General features: G+C 41.6%; 1 protein-coding gene across 1 annotated transcript in view; it reads left to right on the plus strand.

Moving 5' to 3' along the window:
• The window catches only part of ankrd50 (ankyrin repeat domain 50), a 45,151-nt gene extending 25,552 nt beyond the window's left edge, over positions 1-19,599 (plus strand). Inside the window, exons 4-5 of the mRNA XM_047353731.1 lie at positions 13,434-16,966; positions 18,039-19,599. Of these exons, the coding sequence (XP_047209687.1) occupies positions 13,434-16,963 (3,530 nt within the window). The 3' untranslated portion in view covers positions 16,964-16,966; positions 18,039-19,599. The remainder of the gene's footprint in view (positions 1-13,433; positions 16,967-18,038) is intronic.
• Positions 19,600-23,014: the final 3,415 nt, after the last annotated feature.

Genomic DNA, 23,014 nt, shown 5'->3' on the forward strand with positions numbered 1-23,014 from the left:
ACAATGGATGGTTATTTCTAAAAACGGAGAAGATCTTGTGATGGACTGGCTCTTAAACTCCAGGTTTATTTTATTATCTGCTGCTGATTGTTTTTGCTCTACCTTTCAGAATGATGGTGTCGCTTATGGTCTCATCAAAATAATTACCACTTAATTTTAATCACAGGCTCCTCACAAGGTTTGATCCACCCTAGTGTGTGTGAGAGATCTTTTTTTATCGTGTAAAGACATCACTGAACTGTAATAGATACCATCTGCCCAATTCATGCCTGTCAAAGTCAGCATTTCTCAAGAAGAATCTGCAGATACTCTCAAAGGGGAAAAAGGGAGTGCTGCATTTAGTAAAAAAGTAAGTGATCCATAATCATGATTTTGATGGCACACTGAAGCATCTTTATCCTCTTATGTGGTAAATTAGAGATTAAAATCTACCAGCAACTTTTACCTGGGTAGTTTGGTTTCCTAGTTAATGCTCATTGAAAGCAAGTTTAACACCACCCTTCTGTTGTAACTTTTAATTTTTTTGATTATCAGTCATTTCCTACCAAGGCGGGGTCTACCCTGGACAGGTCACCAGTCCATTGCAGGGCAACACACAAACAACCGACCACACACTCATTCATACAGGGCAATTTAGAGAGACCAATTAACCTAACAGGCATGTCTTTGGACTGTGGGAGGAAGCCGGAGTACCCGGTGAGAACCCATGCATGCACAGGGAGAACATGCAAACTCCATGCAGAAAGACCCCCGGCCGGGAATCGAACCCAGGACCTTCTTGCTGCAAGGCAACAGTGCTACCAACTGCGCCACCGTACAGATTCCCAAAGACTCTGGTCGCAGAGATGGTTGCAGATCCTTCGCGACAACAGTTACAATAACTTTTAGAATTAGCTTCTCCTTGTCTGAGTTGGGGGGAGCTTTGACATCGCTATCTCGATGTTCCTCCAGTTTGTAGCGACAGGGAACGTCAGCCAATTTACCTCCACCTCTAGGTGGAGTCACGTCAAACGGTTCCTCGTGTGTATCTTGTTTTAAAAGGTTTCCTTTTAGTTTAACACTCTTAATTTGTCGTAGCTTTTGTTCAAGTCATTTTAGCTCTGATGCAGAGGGTGCAGATTGCTGTATATGTGACCGTATGTCTTCACCATAAAATGTCCCGGTGCTGCACTTATAAGCCTACGAGCTCCATTTTTGCATTCCTCTATTAGGTCATAAATTAACATGAATAAGATCGAGTTTTGACCTTTTGTTAATCAAATCAGAATTGCCCCTGTCTACATCAAAGAATACATCCTATCCCCCACCCATAGCTAGCAACACTGTCTAATGCATACACCAGAAATCTTCTGTCTGGTAAGTTACGGTTTTGATTGACTGTCGGATGCTCTGGCGACTGCCTGATAACCCATCACTCCACTCTTAATGCAGGCACTTCTGGTTCTGATCTAGATGTGCCAGTTTCTTAAAAACTGAATTATTAATGTACCTACCACTGGTTTGCATGTGTACTAAATTATGTCCAGATCAAGATGTTACTTTGAGGTGTTGGACTTTATGGACTGATTGATTCTGTCAGTCGTTGTTGTTCTGTAGTCCTGAGAAAATTATGTAACATAATTGTTTCCACATATAAGCTATAAATGAGATTACAGACACACTTATCAGTAGATTCCCCAGGCTTGCAGCTAAAACATGGTTGTCAGTGGTACTAAAATCATCAAATCATTTGAAAATGAGCAGCATAAGACAATTCAGTCGTTAATCTTTCAAAAATTAGTACTTGTAACTTTTAAGATTTTCTAATTATATGGCAATTATGTTGACTAATTAATGGACTAATTAATTAAATGGATACATCTATTTCCAGCTGTTACTTTTAATTAGTATCAAGGTGTTTTGTAGCTATACATGTATTCACGAATGGTGGATATCAGAACAACAAAAATGAAAATCAAATGAAAAAAGAATAATCTTAAATCTCTAAGCACAGATGGGTATTTTATCATCTCCTGCTTTGATCTAAAGATCTGTTCTATTCAGAGGTATCTGCTGCTTCAGTGTCTCATCCAGTGTGATAAATCCCCACATTCAGACAAAGGCAGATAACGATGCAGCACAGATTAAAGGAAACTAAACAATACCTTGTGCAAGACGAGCTATAGGACTTGGAGAGGACAGCCTGAGACGTTCAAGCAGACAGGCATAAAATAATGTGTTCTGCTGAAGCTGTGAAATGTAATATCTCCAGCGTTACAAACCTCTTCAGAGTTACAGAAACCTCAGATCAATATGCATCATTAGAAACATCAGCATTTTAGCTTCCAGTCATTGAAATGGGCTGTTTGGTCTTCACTAAGAGGTTAACCACCTAAAACCATGAAGAAGCGCTGCTATATACAGGTCCTTCTCAAAATATTAGCATATTGTGATGAAGTTCATTATTTTCCATAATGTAATGATGAAAATTTAACATTCATATATTTTAGATTCATTGCACACTAACTAATATATTTCAGGTCTTTTATTATCTTAATACGGATGATTTTGGCATACAGCTCATGAAAACCCAAAATTCCTATCACACAAAATTAGCATATTTCATCCGACCAATAAAAGAAAAGTGTTTTTAATACAAAAAACGTCAACCTTCAAATAATCATGTACAGTTATGCACTCAATACTTGGTCTGGAATCCTTTGGCAGAAATGACTGCTTCAATGCGGCGTGGCATGGAGGCAATCATCCTGTGGCACTGCTGAGGTCTTATGGAGGCCCAGGATGCTTTGATAGCGGCCTTTAGCTCATCCAGAGTGTTGGGTCTTGAGTCTCTCAATGTTCTCTTCACAATATCCCACAGATTCTCTATGGGGTTCAGGTCAGGAGAGTTGGCAGGCCAATTGAGCACAGTGATACCATGGTCAGTAAACCATTTACCAGTGGTTTTGGCACATTTCTTTAATAAGAAAAAAAAAGCTTTTAGGAAATTGTGAGTCTGTTTGTTTCCTGTGTCTGTTTGGGGAAAAGTTAGCCCACCCTAGCAAGGACCTGAACCACATCTTCTACCTCTGCTCTGCTCACCATGAATGGAGCTTTATGTTTCCTACTCACCAAAGAGATGGAAGTGATTTACCATCAACAATCACTAATAAAAGAGTAGTCCTGTTTTAAAGTGTGGCCTCCTCCACTGCCTCACTTTAGTCCTGCGGGTGAATCTGACACGTGCATAAGCAATCCCTCCACAGAAACGTCCACTTAACTCTTAACGTGATATGTTTTGTTTTTCTGAGTTTAATACTTTCTTTTTGTTCAAATCTGAGCGCTCACAGGAGGGACATCGAGATCTTCTGGCCGCCTGACAACACAAACACAGCCGTAAAGCAGCGAGGACGGTTTATTTCTTCTGGGCTGAGGAATGCTCCCTAAAGAGAGACAGAGGGCTCAGCTTAATGACTCCTGAGTAAATAACATTCTGTGGCATTATCTTGGACAGCTTCATGTAAACTGGGACGAATGCAGCAGATTAATTTTAAACTTTTATAAAAGGTTAGATGCAAACAATCCGATTTCTTCTGAAGGGCTCCAAGGAGCTCCTGTACAAAGGCCCGAAAGACTTCCATACTGATTCCAACATGTTTTGGCTGTTCTTTGGGCTTCAGTGGAAAGACCTTACAGAACTAAGCCAAGGAGCACATTTGTCAAATGCCTCCTCCTAAATTACCATAAAGCCTTTATTGTCCTCTCTTTAGTCACGATTTCAGGGTAACAGGACCAAGGACAACACCTTTAATTCGCTTTCCCTCCCTTTCTTTAAACTGGCTAACAAGCTGAATTATGTCCATATTCTTGTATGAGTTGTCGTCTGTGAGGCTGCACACTGAGCATCACTTTGGATGACTTGAAGACCATAATCCCTGCTGAATACTGTAATTTACCACCATGCAGTCTAACAGCCGGGCTAATTACAGGTGTACCATGTCTGCATGTGTAACACCTCGGATCCCTCCCTGCAGCAACGCAACGTGGGGCATGATGAACAAAGTGGCTGGCCTCCTCCTCTTCTTAGGTGATGCCCTTTGGTATGTGGCAAGCCTGTGCCACTTCTGTGAACTTATGATTTTTCATTTCAAGATTGTGGTGCAGACCTGCTAGTTTTTCATACAGACGAAGGCTGTTATTAAGTTTTAATTTGACCTTAGAAGGAATAAGAATTCCTGGGCCATTTCTCATGCCACACAGCCTGCATGCCAAGAATGACTTTGCAACTAACTGATTCCACAACAAACTTTTCCTGCTTTTCTCAACATTCAATCTGCAGTCTGGACAAATCTTTCCAAAATGCTTGCAGACCTTCCTGATGGCTGATAATAACTCTTTGTGAACTTGATGGCAAACAAAAGACTGGACGCAGAAGTTTTCTGTGCAGGTGGATGGAAACTTATATCGCTAGAGCTAAATGGGGTCACTTGGAGGTCAGCCAGTATACTGATGAACAAAAACAAGAGCACAGATTGAGGAAATAAGATCCTTTGTGGGGCAGGGAACTCCAAAAGGTGTTGTGAAGTAAAAACTAAAAATATAACTGTCTTGTTTTTAAAATATCAACATAGCAAACATCTTAGTTTTAATTAATGCATTTAAAAAGTAAGAATATAAAATTTAAGGCTAATAAAAAGTTTAACTTTTTTCTTTGTACACAATCTGCTAAATGCCACGTTTCAGTGAAGGTCATAATGGTTGTGTGCTTTACAGTTGCGTTTCTCATTCTATTGCTGCTCTGCGGGAACCTTTGTTTGGCCATCTGCAGCTGTGCATGAAGCTCTGATGAATAGTGACAACCCAGAGTCTGTATCATCATGGAACACAGAGAGCAACCCACATGTAACCAGGTGTGCTGCCTTTGACTCAGTCTCTTGTCATCAACTTAATGGGATTCTATCAATCAAAACGAGGAAAAACTGATTAGAAAATAAAGCAGACATCATGTGACTAATGCGTTATACTTTAGGCAGGTGTGGGTTTTTTCACCACAATTTTGCACAATGGAAGTAAGCCATGCTGCACAGATAGAAGATGTAATCCTGTTAACCCTCCCCCATCACCATATCAGCTTTGTTTAGTGGCCCTACAACAGGTTTGACTGGAAACCCGTTCAGCTCCCACAAAAACACGGCAAAAGGCGTGTTTAGGCAGGAATGCTTTCATCTGCTTTCTCTCAACTTCACATTAATTAATTGCCAAATTTTAATTATATGCCTGTGGTTGTTTACTACTGTAGATAAATTAAATAAGATGCTGATCTAAAATGATTATTTGTTGCAGAAGATTTTGCAAAGCTTCTCCGTTTCTTGGCTCCAGCTGATATATTTATGGAGTCCTTTCGTGCTGTTTACATGATCAAACTGGAAACTTTACAGGTCTTCTCAATGTCTAAATAGCAGCACACTTTCTGTTGGTGTTTGCAGACACTTGGAACCTACTCTCATCCACATACTTGCATTTAGGAGGTTGGCGTTCTGGTGTTTTTTGGAGCGGGGGAATCTGCAGCTGTTGAACAGACGTTTGTTGAGCACAGGTTTACTGGAGAGCCTGAGGAAAGGGCAGCGAGGCTTAGGTTTCTGTTTTCTTTATAGATCCAGTGACTAAAGAAGATGTCGAATCCGAGAAGCCATCACTCTGATATCCTGGGTGATGAGCACGTTCTCCCAGTTTCTCTGCAGACATGCACATTGTCTCATTTATCATCTGAAAACATTAATCTAGAAAGCAAACAGGCTCTCTTTTGTGTGGGTCTCTGTCTTTTGTGGCTGGTTTCCAGTCCAGTAACGAGCAGCAGCTGGCTCAGAGGCCGGCACTCGGGGAACTGCATCCCTTATCCTCATCAATGCAGCATTTGTTTTTGTTTTGATTCGCTGAACTGTTTGTTCAGAAATTCATCCTGCCAGACAGAACCCATCAGAAGCTCAGAACACGAACCGTTTGTGTAGCCTGATGGTAATGGAGCCAAATGTAAGCGAGAAATTCGTGGCATAAAATGGGATCTGGAAGGCCTCTGAATGTTTGTAGCCAGTGAGACTTGTTGCATTCTTCTGTCGCTCTCTTGCAACCAAACAAGTGGCAAGTTTTACAACTTTCCCTCTTGGTTGTTTTAGAGCTTTATTGGGCCAAGTCCTTTCACCAGAAAAGCAAATCTAAAGTGATCTTTGGGTAAAAGGTAAAAAACACCACGTCTCATCCATTTAAACAGATAACAGAAAGATATCGTCTAATCCAATCTTAAGTTCTGGAATAGTGTCCTGTTCAAGGAACATTTGATTAACTAAGAGAATCAATGACTACACCTAGTCTCTGTTGTTGGTCTGTGGTTTCATATGAGCTGAGCTGCAAGTATACTGTACAGTGTACAGTCTATGCACTCATTACTTGATCAGGCCTCCTTTGCATACATTGCTGCATAAATAGAGTGGGGCTTAATGGTGAGGAGCCTGTGGCTGTGAGATGTTAAGAAAGCTCAGGTTGCTTTAGCAGCCTTTAGCTTTTCTGCATTGGTTTTTAAAGCTCTGACTCCAGCTGAAGTCCATATCTCGCCCAACCCATCTAATGGGCTTTGCTTCGGAGTCCTCTTAAGGCTATGGTTTTCTGTGTTGCTTGTGCATTTTTTTCCAACCACACTTTTACCTTCCACTTCATTTTTCATTAAAAATCTTGGCTGCATTGTTCTCTATGTCCTTGCAGATGGTGTCAATAACTGTTGAACAGTTAGGGAAGAAGTCTTGCCTATGATTGCCTGTGTCATAACCGTACATTTTACTAAAAATGCTTTTTTCATTGGTCTTATGTAATATTCTAATTTTATAAGAAACTGAATGTTGGGTTTCTATTAGGTGTAAGCTATTATTATCAAGATTAACAGGAAAAAAACACTTGAAATATATCCTACTAGTTGAATGAAATCAGCTTCTTTTCTGTTTTACATACATTATGGGTCATTATAATGCAGAGGTCTTTACACATTTTGTGGCTGAAGCACAAATCCAACATGCAGGAGTAATTTGGATGATGTTTAGTGTTTAGCCTTCAGATTAAAATGAAAATGGAATTAATTTTTTTGACAAAGAACTGGTTCCTAAAAGCTTGCTTAGTGTTGCTAAAGTGAGCTTTGCTTGGTTCATCTTTGTCAGTTGGAAAGAAAAACGTTTTTAGTTGAACATGTACAAAAAATGCACACTTTTGATGAATGCATAATGGCAATTTCTGGTAGGTCACATAAATTCATTGTATTGTAGTTCAGACTAGAAACAAGTCATGTGATTCTGATCTTTGCCAGGTGAGATGCAGTTCTCAATAGTTGGTCTCATTTTGTTCCAGCATTTCTATTTGTTCATGCAGGTTTTTGCTAGTTATACTGCTTTCCTCTGGTTTGATTTTCTTAATCTAAGGTAGAGAAGGAAATTGAAACCCAGCTGCTACAGCTGATGTCCACCAAAGTGGAAATTGTTTTATATCTTTCGACACCTACAGTTACTCGAGGGAAATTTCTCTTTTGGCTTCTTCTGACTCAAGTGTTTAGCTGAATTTTTTTCTTTTTGTTTCTTGCTCAGAAATGGCTGTTTTTGTTTGTGTTTTTTAAATCCAGGAACCAGCTGCAGTCGCATTTCCATCACTTAACTGTTCTCTGTAAATCTCAACTGTTGCTAGTGACCATAGTTTATGTGGCAAAACTATAGATCAGTAACTAAATAACAGCAGTTTTTCCTCTTTTTCCTAAAGAATATAATCCTGGCAATGTAGCGTCTCAATGCTCTTGCTTCCCTTTTGCTATTCTGAGAGTCTTTCCTGACGCAGCTAGAGCAAACCCAGAATGAGTTGATCAGAAGTACGAGTCTCGCATACCCATGCATGACGAACAACTAAGTTGTCTATGAGCAAGATTTAAATCTAAATTAGCGTTCCTGGGTTAACTGAGGTTCTTGTCGTGCATTAGCCTGAAGAAGAAGATTAAAGCTTCCATTAAAAAAAAGAAAAGGAAAAACATGGATCAGCTGGTTTAGCCTTAAAAGTTGAAAAAAGGGACAGTGAAGAAAAGAAGGAAGCATGAAATACCTTCTAACCTCACGGGTTTAGATTTGAACTTTTATGGCTGAAGATTAAGCCAGTGAATACAGGAATGCACATTAGGTCCATGTGAGGTTTTTATTGGTTTCTGTCTTTCTAAATAATTTGTAAAATGATACCTGAGTCACAGTTTTCTGTTTCAGTTCTTGAGAAACTGTTACTCAAAGAGAGAATTGCTTCATGGTGTTTTGCTACAGTGAGATACTTTGCATGCTTCCCATGAATCCGGCTCCAGGACTGCAGGGGGAGCCGGTACAGGAGGTCAGTGTCAGAGGGGAAGTGTGTGGAACGTGGTCTCAATGAAAGACTGGAAGTAGGTGTGTGTCTTGAAGCACATGTAGCATCTTATCACAGTTAGTATATTGCATGGAAGAGACGCTTATGGGCAAATGAATTCAAAGCGTTTGCACAGCAGTCGTCCCTGGCCGAGGGCTCCGCCAGACGTTCCCAGCAGACCCTCACTATGCGCTTGGGCCTGCCAAGTCTGACTGGCTTTCTCCTCCTCCAGCGGATCCAACTCACCACCAGGTGATGATCAGTGGACAGCTCAGCCCCTCTCTTCACCCGAGTGTCCAAAACATGCGGCCGAAGATCTGATGATACGACAACAAAGTCGATCATCGACCTCCTGCCTAGGGTGTCCTGGTGCCAAGTCCACTGATGGACACCCTTATGTTTGAACATGGTGTTCGTTATGGACAATCCGTTACTAGCACAGAAGTCCAATAACAAAACACCACTCGGATTCAGATCGGGGAGGCCATTCCTCCCGATCACGCCTCTCCAGATGTCACTGTCGTTCCCCACGTGGGCGTTGAAGTCCCCCAGCAGAATAATGGAGTCCCCGGGAGGGGCACTATCCAGCACCCCCGACAGGGACGCCAAGAAGGCCGGGTACTCTGCACTGCCACTCGGCCCGTAGGCTGAAATGATAGTCAGAGACCTCTCCCCAACCCGAAGGCACAGGGATACGACCCTCTCATCCACTGGGGTAAACCCCAACACGAGACGGCTGAGCTGGGGGGCAACAAGCAAACCCACACCAGCCCGCCGCCTCTCCCCGTGGGCCACTCCAGAGTAGAAGAGAGTCCAACCCCTCTCAAGGAGATGGGTTCCAGAGCCCACGCTGTGCGTGGAGGCAAGCCTGACTATTTCTAGTCGATATCTCTCGACCTCCCGCACAAGCTCAGGCTCCTCCCCCCCCAGCGAGGTGACATTCCACGTCCCTAGAGCCAGCCTAAGCATCCAGGGATCGGGCCGCTGAGGTCTCCACCTTCGTCCGCCACCCAATCCTCTTTGCACTGGTCCCTCACGGTTCCCCATGCAGGTGGTGGGCCCACTGGGGGATGGCCTCGCGTCTCTCGTTCGGGCTTGGCCCGGCCGGGTCCCGCGAGGAGCAACCCGGCCACCAGGCGCTCTCCGACGAGTCCCGACCCCAGGCCTGGCTCCAGGGTGGGACCCCGGCTCCGCCGTACCGGGCGACGTCACGTGCCTCGATATTTTTTTCTTCATGAGGGATTCTTGAACCACTCTTTGTCTGACCCATCACCTAGAGCCTGTTTGCCATGGGAGACCCTACCAGGGGCATTAAGGCCCCAGACAACATAGCCTCTAGGATCATTTGAGCACTCAAACCCCTCCATCACGTTAAGGTGGTGGTTCAAGGAGGGGAACTTCTCGGTATGATTACAAATTTATAAAGGGGGTTGAAATGTCAATAAATTTAAATGCATCACATCTTCATATCTGGGAAGATTAAAAAATATGTTTAGATTGTCACCAATGCAATTGCCAGATAATTTTCTATAATCTATCAAAGCATTTGTTGAACCTTTGTTTTCTAATATAACCAGGTAATAAAGCTGTCATGCGTGCTTCTACTCCTTAACAATGTAGGCCAAACTTTAGATCTATATTCTAGGAAGCATCTTTTGTTTTCTACAATAACTTATTTTTGGGTAAAACAAACTGCTCCATACATACAGTGCCACTTTAAAGTAAGAAAACTCTTTAAAGACAGTTTTTGAAACACTGCTTTATGTCTTGAAGACATAAAAACTTGGATGACTTTAAATTTTCTGATTCTAAATTCAGACAAGACAGAAGTTGTCGTCTTTGGACCGGAGTCTTTAAAAAAGAAACTGCTTAGTCAATCACTTAACCAGGATGGCATTAAATTGACCTCTGGTAATAAAATAAAAAACATTGGTGTTATTTTTTACCAGGACATGTAATTTAAATCCCATATTAAACAGGTTTCTAGGATTTCCTTCTTTCACCTCTGGAACATTACCAAAATTAGAAATATCCTGTCCAGGATTGACGCTGAAAAACTGGTCCATGCATTTGTTACTTCAAGGCTGGACTATTGTAATTCTTTACTATCAAGATGTCCTCAAAATGCAGTTAAAAGCCTTCAGCTGATTCAAAATGCTGCAGCAAGAGTTCTGATGAAAATTAAAAAGAGAGATCATATTTGTCCTACTTTAGCTTCCCTTCATTGGCTCCCTGTTAAATCCAGAATACAATTTAAATTCTCCTCCTCACATATAAAGCCCTTAATGATCTAGCTCCATCATACATCAGAGTTCTGATTTTTCCATACGTTCATAACAGAGCACTTTGTTCTCAGACTGCAGGTTTACTGGTGGTTCCTAGAGTCTCTAGAAGTAGAATGGGAGGCAGATCCTTTAGTTATCAGGTTCCTCTCCTGTGAAACCAGCTCCCAGTTTTAGACCGTGAGGCAGACACCCTGTCTACTTTTAAGGCTAGGCTTAAAACTTTCCTTTTTGATAAAGCTTATGGTTAGAGTGGCTTAGGTTATCCTGAGCTATCTCTGTAGTTATGCTGCTATAGGCTTAGGCTGCTGGAGGACATAATGACCACTTTCACCCTCTTTGCTACATTCTCACACTACTCTCCAATTTTGCATTATTTGTTGTTATTTCAGCTTTTAACTTTGTTCTCTCTTTTCTCTTCCTAGAAGCTACACCTGGCCTGACTCTGTGTTTACCTGTGACACCTTTCTGGAGGGAGGCATTGTCCAAGCTTCTGCTGGCAACAACTTAATGCTCTACCTCTACCGATGATCCACATGCCCCTGTCTTTTAGTGTTTAACCCTTTCTCTCTCCTAGACATGGCGATTGACTGAGCTTTACTGTAACTAATTATATGTGCTCTCTTTCAGACTCTAACCTTGAAAACTGGCTCAGAGTTTATCTATTCTTTCTTTCTAGGTGAAATGACTAAAGGAGCTACATCCACTAACATTTACTTTTTCTTCCCATAGAAAGTACTCCTTGATCAGTGCTTTTGTGTTCTTTTTGTGTCTCTGCTCTGTTCTCTCAAACCCCCAGTCGGTCGTGGCAGATGGCCGCTCACACTGAGCCTGGTTCTGCTGGAGGTTTCTCCCTGTTAAAGGGAGTTTTTCCTCTCCACTGTCGCTAAATGCATGGTCAGTATGAGGGATTGCTGCAAAGTCAACGCCAGTGACTGTCCACTGTCTCTACATGCTCATCCAGGAGGAGTGAATGCTGCAAGTCACTGACTGGATGCAATCTGCTGGGTTTCCTTAGATAGAAAAACTTTTTATCCAATTTAAATAAATAACAGAATCTGACTGCACTGTTCAATGGTTAGGATTAACTGGAATGTATGAACCTGACTTGAAATCTATATGATTCGATTTGATTGACTTAGCCCATTTTAAAGTTACCCATCTTTCACACAACGCAACAGGAACCAACACTTCAATTATTTTTACCTCTGCCTTCCTCCCTCCCTGTTGGATGGAGTAAGGGGGAGTCAGGTTTAGCCTAAACCGGCTCAGTTATGGTTGAGGTGCAAACACACCCTCCATTTCTGCTACCTGTATGACCCCTTCTCTTTTCCAATGGTTATAATCAGTCTGACAGAGAGAGGTATCCCAGTCCTTGTGGTTTTTAGTATAACAATGGCCACCAGTGGGCTCTAAATGGACAAACCTTATCAGTTTATAATTTTACTTAGTACCCCTACACATAGCCCATTCTAAAATGGCCAAACTAACACTCAGTAGTTTATTCTTACCTCCCCAACAACCCTACACCATTCCAGACCATTTGTGAAGTGCTTGTATGTGTTGTGAATTGGCGCTATATAAATAAACTGAATTGAATTGAATTGAATGAGTTTTTCAACAATTTCAGGGCTAAAGTGAAACGAGGCTGTTACAAGTTGCTGTTGGAGAGGGTGTGCTTATCTTAAGCAAACCCAGAAGCAGGTGATAAAGACAACCTTGTCCTGCTTCTGTTTAGTAAACTGCCAGTTACTGTTTGGGAGCTGCTGTTAAACACATCAGTTATCATTCTTGCAGCTGTGTGGTTAACATCTGGCCCAGTGTGGGTAAAGCCTCACTTCTTTCTGAATTAACACATAAGCAGCTTTTCTGAACTAAATCATGTTATACAAAAGTTTTATAATAGAATCAAATGTCTTAGTTCTGATTTGCTAAACTCAGTATTTGTCTGCAGAGTACTGAGAAAGCAACTGTTTAAACCCAAATAGATCTGGTAACATGTTCTTCCTGTCCCAGTAGCCCCAAAGACCATGGGAACTGTAAATAAAAGAATGCAGGAATGCTGCAGGCTGGACAGACTATGGATGGTGTTAACATGGAGAGTTCACTGTATGTCCATTAGCCAAGGCCATTATGAGACAATTTTTCTATGTCTTCCAGAGGAATCCTATTAAAATCATTCATAATGACTCATTGTGATAATTACCTTTTTTTTACAGATGGATATTAAAGATCCATGTGGGAGTAAGGCTTCAGTGAGACATTTAGACTGTCAACGTTAAAACTTGTTTGCATTTTATTTTCCTTTTTAAAAGGTGTTTTTGGAGGGATCCTTTGGGATGTATTTAATTGAAATATTTAGGCCATATTTATTTTTATGTTTGACAATAACTGATCAGAGCTGACATTATCTCTCAATAGAGCACCAGTTGCCAAGGTTAAGTTTTCATCTACTAGGCTGAGCTGATTGCAAACACCTGCTGAGTGTTTCTGCTGCTAGAAAACAGAGGGGTTTCATTCTCCTATAAAAAGGCCTCTCTTTAACAACATGGGTGCACTGTTACATATCTTTATGCCTCTGGAAATGAAAGGTTTGCTTCACTTTTAATTGCATAAAGGTTCATGATGAATTCAGGATCAGTTATAGCTAGTGTGGGAAAAGTGACTCGTTAAATAGGTATTCTTCAAACATCAGCTGCCGTTCGCACATTTTCCTTTTTACCAGCCCACTCATATAATTTGTTTTTGTTTTGTTTTCAGGATTCCGCAAAATCAGCCTCGATGATCTGCGAAAAGCCTACATCGTTAAAGATGTGCAGCAGTACATCCTTCACCGGCTGGACCAGGAGGAGGCCCTGAGACAGCACCTAACCAAGGAGACCGCAGAGATGCTCAACCAGCTTCACATCAAAAGCAGCGGCTGCTTCCTCTACCTAGAACGCGTTCTAGATGGCGTGGTGGAGAACTTCATCATGCTTCGGGAGATCCGTGACATCCCAGGCACTCTCAATGGGCTCTACCTGTGGCTCTGCCAGAGGCTGTTTGTCAGAAAACAATTTGCCAAAGTTCAGCCTATTCTTAATGTAATCTTGGCAACTTGCCGGCCACTTACGGTCAAAGAACTGTACCATGCAGTCTGGACCAAAAACATGACTCTTACCATGGAGGAGTTTCAGAAAAAAATGGACATTCTCTCCAAGTTATTGGTTGATGGCCTTGGGAGTACTAAAATCCTTTTCCACTACAGTTTTGCAGAATGGTTGCTCGATGTGAAGCATTGCACCCAGAAATACCTGTGCAATGCAGCAGAAGGACATCGGATGTTGGCCATGAGTTACACCTGCAGAGCAAAGCAACTGAAACCTCTGGAAGTGCAGGAATTTGCTCTGCACCTCGTCAACTCCAACCTACAGATCGAGCCTTATAATTTGGCTCTTTGGATGGTCTGGAATGGAACTCCCACTAAAGACTCTCTAAGCACCTCCATACCAAGAGAACAGGAGGTTCTGCAGCTTCTTGTCAAAGCTGGTGCTCATGTTAACAATGAGGATGATCATGCTTCATGTATTGTACAACAAGCCCTAGAGCGAGAGGACTCCATAAGAACATTACTTGACAACGGGGCTTCTGTGAATCAGTGCGACTCAAGTGGAAGAACTCTGCTGGCCAACGCTGCATACAGTGGAAACCTTGATGTGGTTAATTTGCTCATATCCAGAGGGGCGAACATGGAGTTGGAAGACAACCATGGCCAAACAGCTCTTACTCTTGCTGCGAGGCAGGGTCATACCAAGGTGGTCAACTGTCTTATTGGTTGTGAAGCTGATATAAACCACACAGATCACGATGGGTGGACTGCACTCCGCTCTGCAGCTTGGGGTGGACACTCTGAGGTGGTGTCTGCTCTTCTTTATGCTGGAGCCAAAGTGGACTGTGCTGATGCAGATGGTAGAACTGCATTGAGGGCGGCAGCTTGGGGAGGCCATGAAGATATTGTGTTAAATCTTCTTCAGCATGGAGCTGAAGTTAATAAAGCAGACAATGAAGGAAGGACTGCTCTCATTGCTGCAGCATACATGGGACACAGAGAAATTGTGGAGCACCTGCTGGACCATGGAGCCGAAGTTAATCATCAAGATGTGGATGGGAGGACTGCCCTTTCTGTGGCTGCTCTCTGTATTCCTGCTAGTAAAGGTCATGCGTCTGTTGTGAGCCTTCTGATTGACAGAGCAGCAGAGGTTGACCACTGTGACAAAGACTGCATGACTCCTCTGCTCGTGGCTGGCTATGAAGGACATGTGGATGTAGTTGATTTGCTCTTGGAAGGTGGAGCTGATGTGGATCACACAGACAAGAATGGGCGAACCCCTCTCCTGGCAGCTGCATCAATGGGCCATGCATCTGTGGTCAACACGTTACTTTTCTGGGGGGCTGCTGTGGATAGCATCGACAGTGAGGGGAGGACAGTGCTGAGCATTGCTTCTGCTCAGGGAAATGTGGAAGTGGTTCGAACTCTGCTGGACAGAGGTCTGGATGAGAACCACAGGGACGACGCAGGCTGGACCCCGCTACACATGGCTTCATTTGAGGGCCACCGCCAAGTGTGCAATGCTCTTATTGAACAAGGTGCTCGCTGCTCAGAGGTGGATAATGATGGGAGAATACCACTGATATTGGCTGCGCAAGAGGGACATTATGACTGTGTGCAAATTCTCCTGCAGAACAAGTCAAACATTGACCAGAGGGGGTATGATGGAAGGAATGCTCTCAGGGTAGCTGCACTTGAGGGCCACAGGGACATTGTTGAACTGCTGTTGAGCCACTGTGCTGATTTAGATTGTAAAGATGCAGATGGTCGCCCAACACTCTACATAATGGCCCTTGAAAATCAGCTGGCCATGACTGAGTATTTCCTTGAAAATGGAGCGAACGTGGAAGCCTGTGACACTGAGGGCAGGACGGCTCTCCACGTATCCTGCTGGCAGGGACATGTTGAGATGGTGAGGTTGCTCATTAACTACCATGCTGACGTGAATGCCTGCGACAACGAGAAGCGATCCGCTCTCCAGTCTGCAGCATGGCAGGGCCACACCAAAGTGGTTCAGTTTTTGATAGAGAACGGAGCGCATGTGGATCATACATGCAACCAGGGAGCAACAGCACTAGGCATAGCTGCCCAGGAGGGTCACATCGACGTCGTGCAGATACTGTTGGAAAACGGTGCAGACCCCAACCATGCCGACCAGTTCGGCCGCACGGCAATGAGGGTGGCAGCAAAAGGTGGCCATTCAATGATCATTAAAATCCTAGAAAAATATGGAGCAACAACATTAAACGGCTGCAACCCTTCCCCAGTGCATACCATGGATGAGAAAACACCTTTGGCAGTGACCGGCAAAATGCATTCACTCACCATTAAATCAAGTAGTTCAGGCAGCACAGGGGTAGGAGACGTGCAGTCATCTGGACGCAGTCTTCCCAACGGACCCGTCCACGCTTTCAGCTCACCGTCAGAGTCTCCCGATTCCACTGTGGATAGGCAGAAATCGTCTCTGTCAAACAATTCCCTCAAGAGTTCAAAAAACTCCTCTTTAAGAACCACGTCATCCACGGCTACAGCTCAAACTGTACCTATCGACAGTTTTCATGGAATGACGTTTACGGAGCAAATCCAGCAGCACTCACTTCCTCGGAGCCGAAGTAGACAGTCGATTGTATCCCCTTGCTCTACAACAAAGTCTGCCAGTCAGCAGCCATCGTCTCCATCCAGTGAATTTGATTGGTCTCAGCTGAAGTCAGCAAAGGGAAGTAAGACAGGAAGCGGGACTCAAAATAGCAAAGCAACTCTGGAAGACAAGAAGAAAACTAAGAACAGTGGATCCAGCCAAGGCCAGGTTCTGGAGTATGAGATGACCCAGTTCGACAAGAGAATGGCTTTCAACCAATCAGTTGCTAATATTGCATTGAAGGATCCTCACTGTAAGATCATGATCGGTGGTTCAGTGCAGCAGGAAAGAGGGCAGTGCCAAGACCCGTTTTTCATCCAGCCACAGAGCTGCTCTGAGAAGAAAAGGAATGGGATCATGACCAATCCCAAATATCATCTACAGGGCAATCAGGTCTTCTTAGGTCGAGTGTCAGTTCCACGGGCTGTGCAGAACAGGGGCCACCAGGACGTTTTAGAGAACTACCCCATTGGGGAAACAGAGCTGAGCCTTAAACAAGCCCTGAAGCTGCAGATTGAAGGATCAGACCCTGGGTTTAACTACAAAAAGGAGACCCCATTATAGCTGGTAAGAGACTCATCAGCATGTTTTGGGTTGAATAGAAGATGTGGTGGTGTGAACAAATTTGATCCCACTATGAATAAAGATGAATAAAAAAATCATTGTCTATGACAGGAGCAAAATCCAACCTTTGATTTCTGTACATTTATTGACTAATAACAAAATTGCTTGTGGCCACATTATTGATACACCTGCTGTCTTTGTACAACTCCCTTTCGCCAAATGTACAGCATACAGTCTTCTCCTATAATATTTTGCAAGGTTTGAGCATACAGAGAGAGGAATATATGACACTTGTCCTGCACAATGTTTCTAAATCTAGAATCATGGGTCCTCTTTTGATCTCTTCTCTTCAGCTCACCCATAGGTTTTCTATAACGCACAAGTTTAAGGAGGACTGCTCATGACTGGAAGGTTGATTAGTGTCCACCAGATTTTTACGTAAAATGTCCTGGTATTTCAAAGAGTTTGTAAATGCATGTACTCTAACAAGGTTCCATCACCTTTGGAAGACAAACAAGCCCACAGCATCACAGTTCCTCCATCATTCATAGTGAGAATGATGTGCTTTTACACATATTCTTGTTTTACACCAGACCCACCTGGAATGTCTGCCGAAAATTATAACCGTTAGGTTGATTCGTTAAATCTCATTGTTAACCCTCAGCCGTTGATTTGAGGGGATTTTTCCAGAGTACAATTGTAAATTTTAATGCCACAAAACCAACTATATCTAACTCAACCTACAAATGTGAAGCATAGATTTTGTTTTTAAATGCTTCATTTACATTTATTGTAAATGTATTCGTAGGTGTAACAATAAATGCTCCATCAGTGGTTTTGTCAAAACAAATTTATTGGGATTATTTTAAATCACTAAATGTTCTTAGATTAGAGACTGGATTTTTCTTCATTTCATAGCAAGATTGTGTTGCTGCTGTAAAAGAGGAATTTGTTTCAAGAATTTCCACATTTCTTCTACCTGTGGTGTCAACAGATTTCAGATTCCTTTACATTTGTAGGAGTTAGAAATTAAAATTAATTAAAAATTAACCTTATTCCTTCCTCGCTCTTTTAGATATTCTGAACACCATCCGTCATGCTGACATTGGAGAGAATGTGCCAAAGCAACAGTTTCCATCTGCGTAACTACGTTTACCCCCCCACCCACCACGGGACGTCATTAAAACAACTCTGCCAACAGTCTATGTGAACTGATATTCTGATGTGCCTACATCTGTTACAGCCTTCTGTTTTCATACAAAATATAATTTTAATTTAATGCTATGCTATTTAATAAACAGTGTATGCACTTTTAAAAGAATGACCTGACAGACATACATGTTTTTCCCCCTCACTTTGTAACCCATCCATGTTTTATGAGCTGTTTGAGAGAAACACGCCAGTTCTTTCTTTATTAGTTTGCATTATGTTGTATTTTGTCACATTGACAGCAGTGTACCAGTGGGTGCATTTTCCCAGACCAGAGGAAACAACAGTAACTGATGTCATGGTTGTCATTCATTGCCTTTCTAGAGACCCCAAATAATCTGTTACCTTTGATCAGTGTGTAAAATGTTAAAAGGAGTTTACTGGGATATAAAGTGTATTTATTTTTTAGGAAAACAAGCCACTTTTGTTGCATTTTCTTTTTTTTTATTTGTGTTGTCACATTCTACCATGGTGCTGTGTTCAGAAGATGCCTGCAGACATTTTGGGACTTTTTTTGGCTTTTAAATATCTAAGCAAGAGGGAGGTTCATTTATAATGTAAAACTAATTTGATTTTGTCCCTATGGGATTTTTCTGTTTTTGTATTGTGTGTGGGTGTGATGTTTTTATGTGCAAGAGTATTTAAGTAACTGTTGTGTATCGTCATCAAGGTTTTGGTGCTAAATGCAGCGGTTTTGTTTTTATTTTACATTTCTCAGCAGCTCAGTAAACAGAACTACAGCTTTGTTTCTGTATCATTTTCAATTATGTTCTGCTGGACTTTTCAGGGGCATGACACAAAAAGTATTCAGCCATTAGGACAACCCATAGCTGTTAGTGATATTGTTTGAAATGCAGACTTGTAAAGCCAAAGTTGAAACAGCATACCACTGTCCCGCCTCCTCTGTGAGAAGCTTAGAATCAGTTCAATAGGGCCTAAACCCTGCAGGAGGAGGAGGAGTTTGGTCAACCATGACTCTGAGAGATCTCAAACATCTGTTTCTTATGAATCGAGTGGAGCTGTGTTAGTGTTTACAGGCTGTGTCACATTTTTGCAGGCTTTTCACAACGTTAACAGTGAGCTATATTTTGCCAAGAGCTGGGATTTTTGGGGAAGGTGAAAACTTATCGCATGCAGACACCTAGAAGCCCCCGGTAAAAGCTCTGCTCTTCAGTAGCTCACAGTGTGCCATGAAGGGTGAATGGAAGGATTTCAGGCAGGAAACATTATGTAGTCTTATTAAACAGCTCTTTTGTTGGTCTTGAAACTGTTTTGTCTGTCAACTTTGATTTGACTCGGTGATTGGATTGTAAATAGCTTATTGTGTACATTTAACTTTCATTTAAAATAATCCCTGTATTATATGAAGCTCAATTTTCTGATGTATATTAAAGTGCTTAATAAACACATTTGCTTTACTGCTGAAATTGAGTTGTGCCCATTTTTCTCAAATACAAATAAAACAAAAACACTTTTGGATGCAATGAAGTGTAATATAACTACTTTAAAGTTTATTATAGTCCATCAACTGATCAGTCTCATTACCTTAAAATCAGTCTGAAGGATGAATGGTTTTACTGAAGGATCTCTAAATGGAGTTTAAACGAAAATTCAGAATGAAAGACTCACCCTCGCTGTCTCCACCGTCCAATGGCTTCACCGTGCGTCTCCCGGCCTTCCAATCAGGATCCTGTCCACCTGATTCATCATCCAATCACCTTCCGACGCCTTGTTTTTTAAAAGACCTTCGGCTGTGTTCCTCCTCGCTTGTCAGCTGAGCTCATCCCTCCTCCACCCCACCTCCACCATCTTCCTTCACATCTACTCCTGGCTTCCTCGCTCCCTGGCCGCCAATCCACCACTAGTGTTGGATCAGGGGGAAGACATATTTAAATCTAAGCCTTACAAATGATCATCTTAGTTCATATCATACACAGCATTCATGTCTTCCTCCCAGGTCCGAGCGCCAAAGATATAATAATGTCATTTCTCATCATTAAAACTTTTCTAATTGCCAACCCTCTCTTTGTGAGTCTTTTCAGATTGAATTAGAGGTTCTACATAGTCTGGAATATGATTTGAGTGTTCTCCTGTTCTGGATAAGTATGGAACAACAGAATAAAGACTATGAAAAACGTGTATTTCGAAACCTACACCTACTCCATCACATTGTTTAAATCATGTATCCTTCCCTTTGTATGTTTCCTTTCTTCCTGGGCTTTCCTCCCTCCCTCGCGTATATACTTCCTTCTGTCTTTCCTTTTTTACTTGTGTCTACTTTCTTACCTGTGTCTGTCCTTCATTCCTTAATGTCCCTCCTTTCTTTCCTCGTGCCCTTTGTGCTTTACCTCCTTCCTTTTTTTCTGGCCTTCCTATTGTCCTTCCCCCCTTCTGTGCATCCTATTTCCATTTGTTCTTTGTTTGCTATTCACTTCCTTGCTTGTCTCCTACCTGCCTTATGACCTTTCTCCATCCGTCCCTCCCTTTTCTCCTTCCTTGTCTCCTCCCTTCCTTTAATATCTACTACTCACTTCTTTCCTGTCTCCTGCGTCCCTTCTGTTTTCACTTGTAAAGGTTTTCCTCGTGTACTGCGCTTTGAGTGCCTTATTGCTGAAAAGTGCTATATAAATAAACTTGACATGACTCCTACCTGCATTATTTGACTCTTTAGTTCCTCTATCTACTCACCTTGTCTCCTAGCACCACTTTTTTATAGTGTCCTTCCATCTGCCCTGCTTTGTGTCTTAACTTTTTTTCTCTTTCTGTATCCTACCTACCTCCTATCCTTTCTTTCGTTTGTCCTCCCTTTCTTCTTTGCATTCTTACCCTCTCATTTCTTGTATCCTACCCACCTTCATTATTTCCTTCCATTTCTGTGTTTTGGTTCTGTATTTGATGCCTTCCCACAGCAGAAATATTTTCTATAGTGAACTTTAGTATTTTATATTTTAAAATGGGTATAAACAAATGAGAACTCCGAGTCTGGAAAGGTCTGGAGTTCCTGAGTGAACAATGTTTAGGAATCCTGTGACAAATAAAATAAACAAGTAGATTTCTATATATTTCTCGAGATTGAGATGTATGATTATAGCTAAAATGAACAATTTCCATGGATTTTTCCAATGATCATTAATTGAAGTGTTCATCAGCATCATATTTATTCTTAATTTAGTTACAAACAAACCTAAAGATGATGACACTACTTCTACTCTACAAGTACTATTTCAAAAAGAGGATATTTTATGATTACAACTGAACTTTCAAAATACTAATTAAACCAGTTAAAATCTAAGACTATTTGGAGCAGTTCAGTCTCTCAGAAATTAAGGAAATTGGGTTTTCTGGCCCAAATTTGAGATCTAATTCCGAACTTTAATCCTAGCTGGGAATGAATAACGAACATGTATCAAAAGTGTCAGAATCATCTGGACCCATTAGCTATCATCACCAGAACAGCCACTAAAGAAAGAATTGATTACCTTACTTTGATCACTTACCTTGATAAGTAAGTGATCACTTTTGACCCAGACCCAGGTGGACCTACAATCTTGCACAGAAATAGATAAATGTAACTTACTATGTAAATGAAAATATTTAACTCAACTGAATCTCAAAAGGTCGATCAGTGGTTTCTGACCCAGCCAGACGAGACTTTGTGATGGATTCTTGTCTGAAGCTTCCTGGCTTTGGCTCTGGTCTCAGCAGTATGAGCTTCCAGGGGAGGAGTAATCACAACTCGTTGATCAACCTATCAGGGCGAATAAGAGAAATGTCATTGCTGGAAATCTTTTTTGAACTCTTTCTTTACACTTGAGGAGACCAAGAATATCTAGCATTGTAGCTAAAATATTATCTTGTGACTGAGGCTGTTTTAACATTACTATTTTTCTAAGAAATTTAATCAGCCAATAAAAACAATGGTTCACATTGGAAATAAGACATATTTTTGGCTAAACCTAAAATTCAAGCAAGGGCATTTTGAAGGGAAAAATGTAATGGAAAAGCAGTTTAAATAAGTCAAAGGTCAAATCTACTGTTTTCAAGTGCACCAACTACACCAATAAAGTTTAAAATGAGGTTTGCAAGGTTCTTTATATTCAAGGTGGAAAACTGACTTACAGTTGTGTTCAGAATAATAGCGGTGTGTTTAAAATGCGAGTAAAGCCCAGATTCTTTAGAATAGTTTGTTTTTTCTTGCATTGGGAGCACTGCACATTTTATTCTAAATCAAACCATGAAGAAAAGTGTATCGGTCTTTTAATCACATTACAGAAAATGAAGAAAAATCAACTTTGGGCTGCTCAACAAAATAGTGTCTGCCTTTTTCTTGACAAATTCAAATATTGACTGTTTAAACTGAAAAATCTTTAGGATTTATAACGAACTTTATTCCAGCCCAGGATGATATGACAACATTCCACAGTTCCTCTACATTTCTTGGTTTTACCTCAAAACTAGCATTTTTTATGTCACCCAACACGTTTTCAGTCAGATTAAGGTCCAGAGATTGGGCTGACTTTGATTTTGTTGGTCTGGAACCAAGATGCTGCTCACATACTGGTGTGTTTGGGGTTGTTTTGTTGAAGCACCATTTCCACGAAGCCCACCACTATAGTAAGATAAACATCCCAACATCATGATGCTTGAATCACCGTGTTTCACTGTGTTCTGAGTGTACTATGGCTTCAATTCAGTGTCTGGGGGTCTTCTGACAAACTCTGTGGCCCTTGGAATCAAAAAGAACAATCTTACTTTTATCAGTCATTATAAAATGTTTTAGGCCAGTTGATGGCAAGGAAAGGCAAGTTTTTTTGAAACCACATTTTAGCAACAAGACAATTT

The sequence above is a fragment of the Girardinichthys multiradiatus genome, chromosome 23 (genome assembly GCF_021462225.1).
Source record: "Girardinichthys multiradiatus isolate DD_20200921_A chromosome 23, DD_fGirMul_XY1, whole genome shotgun sequence".
Lineage (NCBI taxonomy): Eukaryota > Metazoa > Chordata > Actinopteri > Cyprinodontiformes > Goodeidae > Girardinichthys > Girardinichthys multiradiatus.